Below are 14,248 nucleotides of genomic sequence, written 5' to 3'. Positions count from 1 at the left end.
ATTGTTCAGAAGTTATTTGAGAATTGACAGTTTATCTCTAATTTTTTTTTCACACTAGAATAAATGTATAGTGGTAAACAGAATTTAGAGTGTAGTCACGGGGCTAACATACAGTCACAAACACATGCAGTCACATTCACACCTATATACAATTTAGCATGTCCATTACACCTATGTTGCATGTCTTGGGATTGCTGGGGAAATTGGAGCACACAGAGGTAACCCACACGGACATGGGGAGAACATGCAAACTCCACACAGAATGGCCTTCTGGCTCAGCCCTGACTTAAAACAAAGATCCTTATTGTTATGAGGCAGTAGTGCTACTCACTGAGCCACAGTTCTGTCAAAATCCTGCTGCAGTTTTTAGCTAAATTCTTAGGGGAAGGTCTATGCTATGGGTTGGGTTCCCTCAAGAATTTCCCTGTATATTCATAATGCCCCAGCTTTTTCTAGCCATGCAGGTACAGCTTCTATCTACAGTATATGAAGATTGAAAGAAGGAAATAATTGAAAGTTGAAATTATATTTAAATATTATTTGAAAACAGAAATAAAACATGAGAACATAAAGTTCAAATAACACAAAAAGAAAAAAAAAAAGAAAAGAAAAAAAAGCAGGCTGGTCCAGAACTTCCATTAATTGGTGCGATTTCGTCCATCCATGAATGAATCCCATCTGCCCTGTACATTCAGTTTCAGTTAATGACAAAATTTGTCAATTTTTATTGCTTTAGCTACATACAAATAAAACTGCAAACACAACCTACAAGCTGAAGACAATATAAAATGACAAAAAACAAACTAATTGAAAAAGAAAGAAAAAAATTATTTGCATTACATGATAATGTAAAGGTAAAAGAAAGGAATAAGGAGAAGAAAGGGGAAAAATAAGCAAGTTGAACAGCCCTACTGATAATGAGCCAAAGACCCTCATTTTATGGCAGGCGGCCATTTACATTTCCCCAGTAAAATGGGTAGTTTAGCATTGTTTGGCAATGTCTCAGATATGTGGTGTTGTATGTGTTTTTCCTTTTCTTTTCCTTTTTAAATGTTTATTCATTTATTATTTTGGTAAAAAATTATTAGAAAATGCAACTCCGTCTCCATTTTAATTTGGGTGCAAATGTGGACACAATCTTTCTTCTTGGCACCCATGTTTTCTTGTTTGTGTGGTTGTGTCCATATCTTGTGGTGGTTCCCAGTTTTCTATCAGGTAGTGGATGGTACAAACAGTGCATTGTATTGTAGGACCAAAACACGTTTGTGTTGTAATTTCGTTGAATCAAGCTGGATGTATCAAACACATTCTGTCTCAGGTCAGTTGTTATTGATACTGAAGTATTTTTGTTTGTTTTTGTTGAAATTTTTGTTTCACGAAAACGGACGAATAAATGTACTTGTTTGTTTGTCACACGTCACGTGAACGGGTTACGTCGCTGTCACATGGTATCTGTTACTTTTCCCTGCGCAGTTGACTGTTGACCAATTACAACTGATTGTGGTTAAAGGATAAGAAAGATATTAGTACATTTAGTAGTACAGTGGTACTATTCTTTTGCTGTGACTGCTATAAAACAGTTTTAAAATTGTTCTATATTTATTCGTCCAGTCTTCTAAAGCGCAATTAATTTCGATAAAGCCTTGAGAGATTCAAATACGTTAGGTTCATCATTGTTTGGAGTTCAACCTCCGGTTTTTACGCTCTTATGCGAATTCATTGTCACACTACGCGGTATTCGTTGCGTTATTTGTGTACTTTCATAACATCCCTACGTACAAATGCTACGATGTTAAACGGGGCGGACCCAGTTGCGTAGTGGTAGACGACATTTTCTTTAACCGAGTAAGCACGAAGGTGTTGTTTTTCTAACTCAAAGCTGGCGTGTTTTTCACGGGTTTGTTGTTTGTAAATGTCTGTTTTCATGCTGTAAGGAGTTACATGCAGAATTTGCACCCTAACCTACTCTAAAACACCCTCATAACATATTACATATCTACCGCTTATCAGAGAAAAAAAAAACACATTTCCACAAACCAGGTAGGACCAGCGTTTCTTCGTTTCGTTCTGGAAGAAAAGGTAATCATCCTGCTCGGGTTTTACTTTACTGGTCAAGGAGATGAGAGGAAGCTCCTCATATGGAGACCGAGACAGAGATCGAGGACGGGACAGAGGGTGGGCCTTTATATTTAATCGATGTTTGTTTATTTATGTGTATTAATACATTTAATAATATCAGTTTAATTGGATAGGAGATATTGAGTAATTAATATTTTTGGTTGAAGTAAACAGATTTAACTACTTGTCCATACACTTCTCTCAAACACTGCTCATAACTGGCAGGAAAAGGATTTAAAGTTTAAGACATGAATCTCTCACAGGCCTCGCTTTGGATCCAGTCGAGTTGTCCAACCTCCACCAAAGAAGTTTGGGAATCCAGGAGATAGGCTGAGGAAGAAGAAATGGGACCTGGATCAGCTGCCCAAATTTGAGAAGAATTTCTACAGTGAACACCCCGAGGTTCATCACATGAGTCAGGTAATAAAGAACCTAATTATATTAAAAAAAAAAAAAACTTTTGTGGTCTACTATTTTGTTTTTATTTATTTTTTACTTTAATTTATATTTATCTTTGTATATTTAATAGTATGATGTTGAAGAATATCGCAAGAGGAAAGAGATCACTGTCAGAGGCTCTGGCTGTCCAAAGCCTGTTACCAACTTCCATCAAGCTCAGTTCCCTCGTGAGTTTAATTCACATGTATATCACTTTGTTATTCTAAAGGCCCTTTCACACTAAACACAAATATTTGGTGCAAACAAAAAATGTAATTGAAAAAGAGGATCTAAATTCATTTACACCAGGGTTTTTTTTCTCCTCAGTGAGTGTGTTGAAAGTTTTTCCCTTCTTCATTTAGTGATGAAAACGCACTTACTTTTCTGTGTTTTTTTTTTTTAAGAATATGTGATGGAAGTGCTGCTGCAGCAGAACTTTAAAGAGCCCACTGCAATCCAGGCTCAAGGTTTTCCTTTGGCTCTCAGTGGCAGGGACATGGTGGGCATCGCTCAGACTGGCTCTGGAAAAACACTGGCTGTAAGAGACCTACGTCTACAACCAACAGCCAGAGAAAACACACATACTTAAATACCCATTCCAAGTAAAGTCATGTTTACTTATTTTAATGTCCTCCACAGTATCTGCTGCCTGCCATAGTGCACATTAACCATCAGCCATACCTAGAGAGAGGGGATGGTCCCATTGTAAGTTGCCATACAACTTTTACCTCAATAATTGTTAGAAGTGGGCACTGATTTAGAATCAGAATGATGTACTATTGTTGATGCACAGTAGGATCAAAATGAATCCAAAGTGCTTTGTTCAATCCAAAGTACATTCTTCATTTCTGCTGTGTTTCCTGCTTTCTGTTCTGTTTAGTGTCTTGTGTTGGCACCCACGCGTGAATTAGCCCAGCAGGTGCAGCAAGTGGCTTATGACTATGGCAAATCATCCCGAATCAAGAGTACCTGTGTTTATGGTGGAGCCCCTAAAGGTCCACAGATCAGAGATTTAGAAAGAGGTATGGAATGGAACTGACCAACATCTACAACTCACTAACAAAATGTGATTTCTATTTTTTTATTTTTTTAATGCTCAAAATATAATCATAATTATTCTGAGAACAGAATTCCTGTGAACTAAGCCGATCCGAGACACTGAAAACTAAAAACTCAATAAAAAGCAACTAAAAGCTCACCAATGTGTGTAAAAGAGCATCGTGCCATGCTTCACTCTGAAACATGCAGGGTGTCAGGCTATAAATGTACGTAATTAAATCCCAGTCTTTGCTAGTGAAAATCTGACAAATACAGCATAAATGGTTTCACTGTAGAGCCCAGGGCAGCGTTTCCCAAAAGCATCGTAAGCACCAATGGAGCTACGATCAACTTAAGGAAACGCTACCCTGGTCAGTTTGACCAAATTAGCTGTAAAATGCTCTGTTTTTCAGTCACTTTCGTCAGAGCAAGATGGTGGTGTACCTTCTCTTAATTAACTAAACAAAAAAGCAAGTTTCTTTGAACTCTGCTTGAAGAAAATTAAGAACAAAGAATGTGCATCAGGTTTTTTGGTTTTTAATTAATTTATGAAGCCACTGTAATCTTTATTATTATATAACAATGGTATCATATTTTGTGCAGGCAGTGAGCTTATTTTGTTGTAAATAAAAAAATAAAAGCCTGACAGTGTCACCACAAAATACCTACAAATATACCTTGTGATATTTTTCTATATTTCTTACTAAAACGCCTCCAACTCGGAAACTCTGAGATCAAAGAAAATGCAGAGTTTTCCACTCGTAATTACGACATTTTTAGTCATTTTTAATCCATTTTTATCCAGCTGGAAAATAATGTAACACTTTTTGTGTTTTTCCCAATTTAAAGCTTAAAAAATAATTCACTGAAATGGACTTAAGTAGACTTGCATGTTTCTACAGTAATATTTAGCACATCTGTAATATTGGTGCAGAAATACAAATCCTAACTTTTGGGGTTAGTCATGGTCTGCTGAAAGTAATTTGTTAGTACTTTTACAATTTTAAGTTGTGTTTTATGTTAAATGATTGAGGGGTATGGATAATAACATCCCTGCATTGTTTTTGAAAATGCTCATTATTGCATTTATATAGTAAAGTGTTAAAGGGTTTGTTCACCCTAAAATGAAAATTAAGTCATAATTTGCTTCTCCTGGTGTTGTTCCAATGCAGTATGCCCTTCTTCTTTTATGGACCACAAAAGGAGTATTTAAAAAAAACAAAGTCCCACTCTGCACTTGTGCTTTTCCATATAATGGCAGTGAAGAGCGACCAGCATCAAACTTTTTAAAAAAAGATCCAAAAGTACCTCCGAATGATTCCATGTGACGCATACCATTTATTACAAGTGTTCTGGGGGTATACGATAGGGTTTGGTGGAAAAACAAACTGAAATTTAATGTATTATTTAACTAAAATCTTGAGCTTGGCTGTTGGTGATGCTGGTCGCTTTTCACTGCCGTTATATGGAAATGTGCGAGTGGGACATTTATTTTTTTTTAAATTCCTCTTTTTTTGGTCATGGCATGTAGAAAAATGGTGGATTGAGCTGTGGTTCTCAACCCTGTTCCTGGACAAGTGTAATAGTAGCTTTGTATATTTTCTGATTAATTGAGCAGGAGTAGTTAAGGGCTTTTTATGGAGTCAAATTAATGCCTTAATGTTTTGCACAAAAATAAAGTTTTGCAAAACACAAAAAAGAATTGAGCAATAAAAAAATGTTTTGCAAACAAAAATAAAGAATTGCAAAGAAAAAAATAAAGTATTGAGCGGAAAAAAATAAGTATTGCAAACAAAAATAATAAATTGCAAAATAAAATAAAGTAGTGCAAAAATAAAAATATAATCAATTACAAAAATCAATGACAGCTGTAATCCTATTTTATCTTTGACACATATTTTTCATGCTCAAACCTACTAAATCATTTGCACCGCTCATTTTATTCTGCGTTTCAGTCAAGCGTGCGCTCACGATACCGGTTTTCCTTTGCTCTGCACTTTTCTGTGCGGTTCTCTTTATGGCACTGGTTTGACGTGGGGGTGGAGTCAAGAAACGGGGACACGCCTGCTATGGAGGGGAACGTAATCGGCGACAGGTGAAATAATTCTTTGACATGGTTAAAAATAATGAATGGCTTGTTTTTGTTGGTTTGTTTAGCATATGTTGTCGCCGATTACGACCCCCTCCAATGCATTTCTTATAGTAATATGACCTGTTGCGCTCTGTCTCACTGCCTGTATCCAATTTTGTGTCCTTAAACATTCGTTTTTTGGGGTCGACAGCTTATAAAAACTTATTTCTTTTTTTTTTAGCTTGTTAGCTGTACACCTTGTCACACAGCAGCTTTAGGCATTGTTCTGTTTTTTGTAATGAGTCAGAAAAGACAAGAAGGCAGCCTCACGCAATACAAAGTCAATGGAGACGGTTGGATTGTTTTTCCCCCGGTGGGCGTGGTTTTCAGATTATAATAAATGCGCTCTGTCTAAATGGTGGATCTGTTCTGTTCTAATCTGCGTCTCCTAACGATGATGTGTTTCGCGGGGGCGTGCCCCCATTTCTTGACTCCACCCCCACGTCAAACCATTGCCATAAAGAGAACCGCACAGAAAAGTGCAGCGCAAAGGAAAACTGGTATTGTGAGCGCACGCTTGACTGAAACGCAGAATAAAATGAGCGTTGCAAATTATTTAGTAGGTTTGAGAATGAAAAATATGTGGCAAAGATAAAATAGGATTACAGCTATTTTGCACTACGTTATTTTATTTTGCAATTTATTATTATTTTTTTCTGCTCAATTCTTTTTTTTTTTTTTGCAAAACTTTATTTTTGTGCAAAACTTTAAAGCATTAATTTGAATCCATAGCTTTTCTTTCAATAAATATTGTTTGACCTCTTAAAGGTGTTGAAATCTGCATTGCCACACCTGGCCGTCTGATAGACTTCCTGGAGGCAGGAAAAACCAACCTACGCCGTTGCACCTACCTGGTGCTAGATGAGGCTGATCGTATGTTGGACATGGGTTTTGAACCCCAAATCCGCAAAATTGTTGACCAAATTAGAGTAAGTACTTTTCTTTTGTGAAACTGTCTCCTTTGTTTACTTAACTGTAAAATTAAAACACAAAAAATTAAAATTACACGCACAGTAGTGCTAGACTGAAAATCTAGGATAATCGGCAATAATAATGGACTCAAAAAATGGGCCTTGTCTGTGTTTAAGATCGCTACCCATGATCACTTTCCTTAGAATACATATCATTAAGCTCAGTTGTTTACGTTTGCTGCTATTCCTGTTTCCTTCAGCCTGACAGACAGACTCTCATGTGGAGTGCTACCTGGCCTAAAGAAGTGCGTCAGCTGGCTGAAGATTTCCTCCATGACTATGTCCAAATCAATATAGGAGCTCTAGAACTAAGCGCAAACCACAACATCCTGCAGATAGTGGATGTCTGCATGGAAAATGAAAAAGACAACAAGTAAGCTGATTTACCAGTCGTTTCTCTAATAAAGTAGTGGATATGAAATTTATTGAGCTTTTATTAAGTTATTCAGGCATTGTGATTTGTGTTGGTTTACTTTCCTATTTGTCTGTATAAATCAAGATGAAAATGTTTCAAAGAAATTTGTGCTCAAAGGCTGATTCAGCTGATGGAGGAAATCATGGCTGAAAAGGAGAACAAAACTATCATCTTTGTTGAGACAAAGAAACGTTGTGATGAACTGACTCGTAGGATGCGAAGAGATGGGTGAGACAAATTTTTATAATCCCTCTTAAAGGTTTTTATAAAATTATATAGTATGCTGATGTAATTTGTGTTCTGTCTTTTTCCAGGTGGCCTGCAATGTGTATTCATGGTGACAAGAGCCAACCAGAGAGGGACTGGGTACTATCAGGTGAAGTTTTTAAGCTTCACATTTTATTGAAGTAGGCTGTCACAATTTTTCCTGAGTGTTCTCACTGCATTGTGCGGTGTATTTCAGAGTTTCGCAGTGGAAAAGCTCCAATTTTGATCGCCACTGACGTTGCATCACGGGGTCTGGGTATGTTCTGATACTTGATACTCATTCATTCTCATTTTTTTTCTTTTTTTTTTTTTCTACAATTCTAAACCGAATGATTATCTGATCGCCACTAAATAATAAAGATAATGTATAGACAACTCTATGACATGACACGTACAGTCACATAATTGTGAAATGTTCAGTGACGTCTCAAACTTTGTGCCAACAGAGATGCACTGGTTAAGCAGATGTCATTCCTAGTCACAAAAACACGGGACTGCAAACTGCTCATCTTTTTGGAGAAATTTGTTGTTTTGAAAGCAAAATCACTTCTGTGAGATCCAAAAACTTGACTATAATAGATTTAACCTTAAATACATGAAATCATAAAACTTGATTGAAATGTTTGCTACACACTTATTCTTTCACAAGAAATTCCCACTGAAGCATGTCCTCGTATATGTAATTGACTTTTTTCACTCCTTAGCAGTTTGCATCCCTACAAACAGCTAATCAAACAGTGTTTTCAAGTAATTATGTAATTATGTCAGACAGACACCTAAATGGTCACTGAAGTAATCGATAAATAAGTGCACTAGTCATATATCGGTAACAATGAAACTTGGTCGATGCACACAGCCAAGTCCCATGTCCCGTATGTTCACACTTGTAGTTTGTTTGTTTTAAATTTAATTTAACCAAACCGGCCAAGTGTGAACATTCTTAATGGAATTCTTTTTAAAAAAAATTCAAATATATGAAGTGCAATTTATTTGAATAGTGCTTTTTACAGTACACACTGATATTAAGATATTTAAGATATTATAAACATCGAGGAGTGTTCACATTGACAACTATTTACAGTGGCCATGCCATTCATTTTCAAAGAGAGTTGAAGATTTCCATCAATGTGTGACAGCTGTATCAGGTGGTGGATCGCAGTTAAGTAGGAACTCTCATCAACAGCACAGAGATTTGGCAACATCCAGTTATTTAATCCATATCAGTGTGAACGCCCCAGTCATCCCGTGCATCTTGTGGCCCTTTCTTTTCAGTTGCTCAAATCAATTGCACATGTGCTGTTGTCTGCACACAAATCTCCACAGATACAAAAACAGTGTGCACAGTAGGGATGTACATCTCCATAACTGAGGCCTATGTGATACACATCTCAACGCATAGCCAACGATCCATTAAAGATGCATATGAAGCATCTACCGATGCGATACGATTCAACTGTTACAATGCAGTGCAATCCTATTTCGATTCGATTCAACACAGTGCGAATCAATGCACTACGTTGCAATGGAAAAAGTTATGATGCTATGCAATTGAATTCAGATTTTTCGCTTGTATTTCTTTGGTTCAGACAGACAGCAAATCATAAATTAACTTAAGTGCTTTCTGACTTCTAACGCATGGCCCTTTCACAAACAGGCCTTTGTAGTGCCATGTTAATCTATATTTTATGTGACTCTCACGACACGCCTCGGTCTCTATAGCATTAAGATGTTAAGTGTTAACTGTCCACAATATATGGAGTGGAATGCGGAAAAGTATACTTTCGGATTAAGAGTTTTTAAGAAATTAAGAAATTCAAATCTATAGTTTAAGCACATAGAAATCAGTACCTAGAATTCTGCCTTGTCTTTTTTGTTTTGGATTATTTTGGTTTGCACCTTAATTGTTTGATATTTTTACCTACAGCAATTCTTCTTTCACTCTCTCTCTCTCTCTTCTCCAACCTGTCCTTTTCTCTCTTATCTTTTCTTCCCAGCCTTCACTTGTTTGAGCAATATGCATATTTATTGACAAGTTGTCAAGTTTACCTTAAATCGTAAAAAGGACTCTGGGCTGACGGTGACTGACTGGTGGGCTGCTTCGTCAGTTTCCCCATCCACAAGATGTTCCAGACATGTTAAACTTGTGCTGTCTGTTTCTTGTTACTAATGTAAAAAATCCTCGCACATGTGGGGCTCACCGGCTCGCTGTTGACCCTAGCACGGATCTAGGGGAGCTGCTACCCTTCCCTCCTCTTCCCTGGGTCCTAATTCCAGTCTCCTTCCTGAACAAATTGTGTCCAAGTGTCCAGTTATCTTGGAAGATGTTAGTCAGTAGTCATGGTCAGAATAGAGATGGTCAGAACTTTTATTACACTTTGTATAAATATTTTACTTTTACTTTTTTTTTGTGCAAAACTTCTTTCTGGAATCATTCAAATCTGGGTGAAAAATGACCTCACAAAAGATATTAGAAATTGCTATTTTGTTTTGTCTGGGTATGTTTGGGTTATTCTAGAGGGTCTTACACTATTATTGTTCTTTTTCCCCTTCAGGATTTTTGACTTCCTAACTGCCAGCCCAGGCATGCTGTGCTAATTTGACACAGTGGCCTCCCTCTACCATGTAACCAGACACTAGCACAGGGCTTGATTGGATAAACTCTCTCAGCTGCGCCCCTACTTATCTTGAGTCTTAAGGGCTAGCGGCATCAACTAGCTTACTTTTTTATTTGATTTTTTTTTAACTCAAAATCTGGATTGACCATTAAACATCTCAAAGAATACTATGGCCCCTCAGGGCTCTGTTAGATTCCAGGAAAGTCTGCCCCTAAGATAGATTTGGGGCTAAATGGCCCGCGGAGTGCTAGAGAGAGGGACAGAGAAAGTTAAGAGTGCTGGATACAGTCCGGTCCGGTTTGTGGAGGCCCTGCAACCCAGCGAGAGAGAGAGAACTGGGGCAGAGCCGGTTCTGCTCCCGCCTGGCGTTGCTGGGGCAGGGCCGAGGGTGAAGGGGGGGCAGCTCAACGCGTGAGCCCACATTAACCTCTTCCTCTTGGGCCGCTCCACGGGACCCAGGACTGATCCCAGCCAAGAATAACCTAACCTAGGGTAAGTACCTGATCATGCCCTAGTCACTGCCCTGTTTATAAGAGCTGTTTCCATAGTGTGGCAAATGTTCTTTAAGTATGTTTGAATGGGTGTGGTAAGTGCCATGGTATATTAGGCCATTATTGTATATGACTGTATTTCCATTTTACCACATTGCATTTTTCTTTAGATATCTAAAATGGTATTAAATATCATTATCATTTTCCAAAAGGAGACTGTTTTCTTTTAGGGTCAATAGCAGTGTTGTTAGAGCCCCTTTTGAACTGTAATGAGAAACAGACTTTTAATATGTCAAAAAAAAAAAAAAAATCCTGTCATTTCTCCTCTTTAATACAACCTCAAGTATTGCTGGACACAGTTGCTAATTTTCATTGATAGTTCATGTAACACTTAAGATTAGAATAGCTGTTTATCTTTGGAATAGGTAAGTGCTTTTTTATTTGTACAGTGCTGCTCTGCTTAAGGCGGTTTCTCACTAGCCGACTGAAAATGGCCATTTGATAACAAAATTTTGGTCTCACACTATTCTGTTCAGTGCTTTCACACTAGCACTTTCTGGTTCGTACCCAGTTTCGTTTTACGTCAGTGTTCAGTTTGTTTAGATGATGTGAATGGTTTTCCAAACTCTGGAATGCTGTTGATAAACCTAGTTATCCTAAATCACAGAAATGAACCGCTTTTAAGGACAGGTGATTTGGTCAAATTGTTTGTGTCAGGAATCACTTTTCTGACCAGTGGGACCTCAAGTGATTTGACTGTCTAGTCTTTACCTAGCAACATGAGTAAAAGGCTGTTGCTTTGATGTAAGCATACTGGTTCTGACCCAAAAATACATTGTGAACAGAATCCAGCAAGGGCAGTGAGAGAAGCAAGTTTTTGTTTCAATTCCCCGTTAGCCATATTTAGTCCCAGTAAAAAAAAAAAAAAGAAAAGAAGTTTGAATTAGATCCGATCACTGTCTAAAATGATAATTTCAAAGGAGACTAGTTGACTTCAAGTCGTAAGTGACAATAACCCAGCAAGTAGTTAATGCGCCATCACTGAGAGATGCTCCATTGGAAATCGACTGCAAAATCGGCTAGTGAGACCCTGTCTTTAGGTTGAATTTAAGACAGAGCTTTATCTGAATTATTGTTATAGTGATGCACTGAAATTTCAGCAACTGAAATTTTTCAGTTTTGGAGGGAAGAATTCATTGACCGAAATGGTGGCACCGGCTCCGGTTTCATTACGCTTCTCTGATTGCGCGTTTTGACACTATCAGTGTCTACTTCGTGTACACAACGTGGATCAGTCACAACTTGAAAACTTGTCAGCTGCTACGGCTGGGTTGACAATATCAATTAAAGATCTTCATTTTGATGGACCGCAATCATTTAGTTTATGCTGTTTTCAGTTGATACATAAGCAAAACTTCACTAAATATTATTTGTAGTACACATACCATCCAATAATCACAATAAGCTTTGTTACTTTAGATATAAAACGGAGTCTGAGCTTTCAAATTCTGTACATTTTTAATACAAAATTCAAACAAATGTCCTTTGTAAACTCATCAATGAAAACTTAAATTTTGATTTCGATGTTAAAAAAAAAAAAAATCATTTCGGTGCATCACTAATTATATGTATTAACACCTGGATGTGTATGACTGTTGATGACAGCATACTTCAAAACTTTCAAAAAGTGTATTCAGGTCATTGGATAACTTTTACAATTGAATGCCTATTCAAAGCATTGCATTTATTAAACATTTCCCTTCTTGTATTGATCTTGTCTTGGCTTTATTAGTAATAGACAAACCTTACTCCAAAGCCATGCCTGTAAAATCCATGAAGAGATCCCAAACACAGATGAGTGAACAATGCCAGTGCTGCTGTCGCAGTGAACTAGGCAATGGTCCATTACTTCTGTCTACCTCACTTTCTAATTTTGAATTTTTTTCTTCTTCCTCCATAAATTTCTTTACCTTGGCCCCATGAAGATGTGGAGGATGTTAAATTTGTCATCAACTATGACTATCCAAACTCTTCTGAGGATTATGTTCATCGCATTGGCCGCACAGCTCGCAGCACCAACAAAGGTACAGCCTACACCTTCTTCACACCTGGAAACCTTCGGCAGGCTCGTGATCTGGTCCGGGTTCTTGAGGAGGCTAGACAGGCCATCAACCCCAAACTGCTGCAGCTGGTGGACACAGGTCGTGGGGGAAGTGGAGGTGAGAGTTTCAAGATGAGCTGAAGTTGGGCAGGCATGTTTCAGTTTGTAATATACCCTTGAGAAACTGGCACCATTTAGAGAGAAATTTTTCTTTTTCACATTTCAAAATATTGTATCACTTGCCTAATTCCTGGCCTCTTACTGGCTACTTCTGTAGGTGGAAGGATGCGTTACCGTGGCAACAACTCAAGCTCAAATAACCCCAACCTGATGTACCAGGACGAATGTGATCGCCGTATGCGCTCTGCAACGGGGGGTAACAAGGGCAGCCGCAGCAACAACTTTAGCCGTGATGGAAGGTCAGGTGGGAGCAGCCGTGACGACCGCTTGTCTTCGTCTTCTTACAGAGATCGCAGTAGGGATGGACGAAACAACTACAACTCAGGGCCCTCCTACAACAGTGGAGGAGGTGACCAATACCAGAGTTATGGGGGCGGAGGAGGGGGGCAGTATGGCTCCAGAGGGGGAGGCTCACATCCAGGTGTAGGTGGTAGTGGGGGAGCCGGAGGGCAAGATCAAGCTGGACCTCCCCAAGGTATGTTTGGAGCACCGCCTCCAACTCCTCCTCAGCCTGGGCCAGGTCCGCAACCACTCATGGCACAACAGTTCCCTCCTCCACCACAGCCTGTCATGGGATTCATGGGTCCTGGCCCATACCCATTTGCCTCACCACCACCACCCCTTCCTCCCCCTCCCAGAAAGTAGCATCTAGAGGCATTGCTGTCTTTTCAAATCTTTTCTTGTTGTAGTAGTAACCTGCCCCTTTACCAGTCTGAACGTTTGAATATAGCTGTGTAATAAGGTGTGCTCTTTATTTTCTGTTGTATTGTCATAGAAAAGAATGGCTTTGCGTTTAATCAAGCCAGTGGTCCAGGGTCTTGAAAGAAGGGCTTCTCGACTGTTTTTTTGGTTCTCAAATCTTGGTCCTGAAGAAAAACCAGCTACGAAGCATCTTTAGTTTGTCGTAAAAACTGAATTATCTTTAGATATTGTGACTTTTTTTTATGTGTATCTTCTTAAATACATCTTTTGATTACAGTTGGTCAATACTTATTCATGATGTTTATTGATGTTTTATTAAAGATACTTACTTAGTTTTGCTAACTTTTAGCCATTTTGCTAACTTCAACCACACACCCTGGAAAACCCACCCACCAATGTCTGCCAACTCAACGTCATCAACCTGCAAACATGCAAAATGATTGATAGCTGGAGGTAGCTTCCATTTCAAAAGCTAACCACTCTGCATCTTACCTTAGCACTAGCCAATTAATATGCTTAACCTTACCTATACCCAATGCAAACATTCAATTACACTGTTGTTTGCACTACTGCATTACTTATTGTATGATCAGGCATTACAAACAGCTATCCCCTGAGGTCCTGGACAAGACTCGGCTTGTTCATGACAGCCCTCTGATTGGAAGGGAGCTGGAAATGAACAAATTCTTTTTATATAATCACTTTGTATTACAGATTTTAATAAAGAGTTCAATACAGAGCGCTCTCAATTTTTTGATTATATACCTTATTCAACTTTTGA

At 38.3% G+C, this 14,248-nt stretch overlaps 1 protein-coding gene across 1 annotated transcript; it reads left to right on the top strand.

Annotated features, from left to right (window-relative positions):
- Positions 1 to 1,551: 1,551 nt before the first annotated feature.
- On the top strand, positions 1,552 to 14,204 carry ddx17 (DEAD-box helicase 17). Its single transcript, XM_048206924.1, has 14 exons — positions 1,552 to 1,845; positions 2,041 to 2,175; positions 2,382 to 2,538; positions 2,648 to 2,744; positions 2,961 to 3,094; positions 3,196 to 3,261; positions 3,437 to 3,578; positions 6,494 to 6,654; positions 6,897 to 7,069; positions 7,229 to 7,339; positions 7,426 to 7,487; positions 7,575 to 7,634; positions 12,470 to 12,703; positions 12,863 to 14,204. The coding sequence occupies exons 2-14, from the start codon at positions 2,120 to 2,122 to the stop codon at positions 13,408 to 13,410; spliced, it is 2,001 nt and encodes a 666-aa protein (XP_048062881.1). The 5' UTR covers positions 1,552 to 1,845; positions 2,041 to 2,119; the 3' UTR covers positions 13,411 to 14,204.
- Positions 14,205 to 14,248: the final 44 nt, after the last annotated feature.

This window comes from Megalobrama amblycephala, linkage group LG11 (genome assembly GCF_018812025.1).
Source record: "Megalobrama amblycephala isolate DHTTF-2021 linkage group LG11, ASM1881202v1, whole genome shotgun sequence".
In the NCBI taxonomy this organism is placed as follows: domain Eukaryota; kingdom Metazoa; phylum Chordata; class Actinopteri; order Cypriniformes; family Xenocyprididae; genus Megalobrama; species Megalobrama amblycephala.
The sequence above is the reverse complement of the archived record's forward strand: the minus strand, read 5'-3'. Positions and strand labels throughout refer to the sequence as shown.

Bases quoted from the DNA above. Each gene is read 5' to 3' on its own strand.
- ddx17 (XM_048206924.1), top strand. From the start codon at position 2,120: ATGAGAGGAAGCTCCTCATATGGAGACCGAGACAGAGATCGAGGACGG. The intron at 3,579-6,493 runs GTATGGAATGGA...GACCTCTTAAAG, and splicing joins GATCAGAGATTTAGAAAGAG to GTGTTGAAATCTGCATTGCC. The intron at 7,340-7,425 runs GTGAGACAAATT...GTCTTTTTCCAG, and splicing joins CGTAGGATGCGAAGAGATGG to GTGGCCTGCAATGTGTATTC.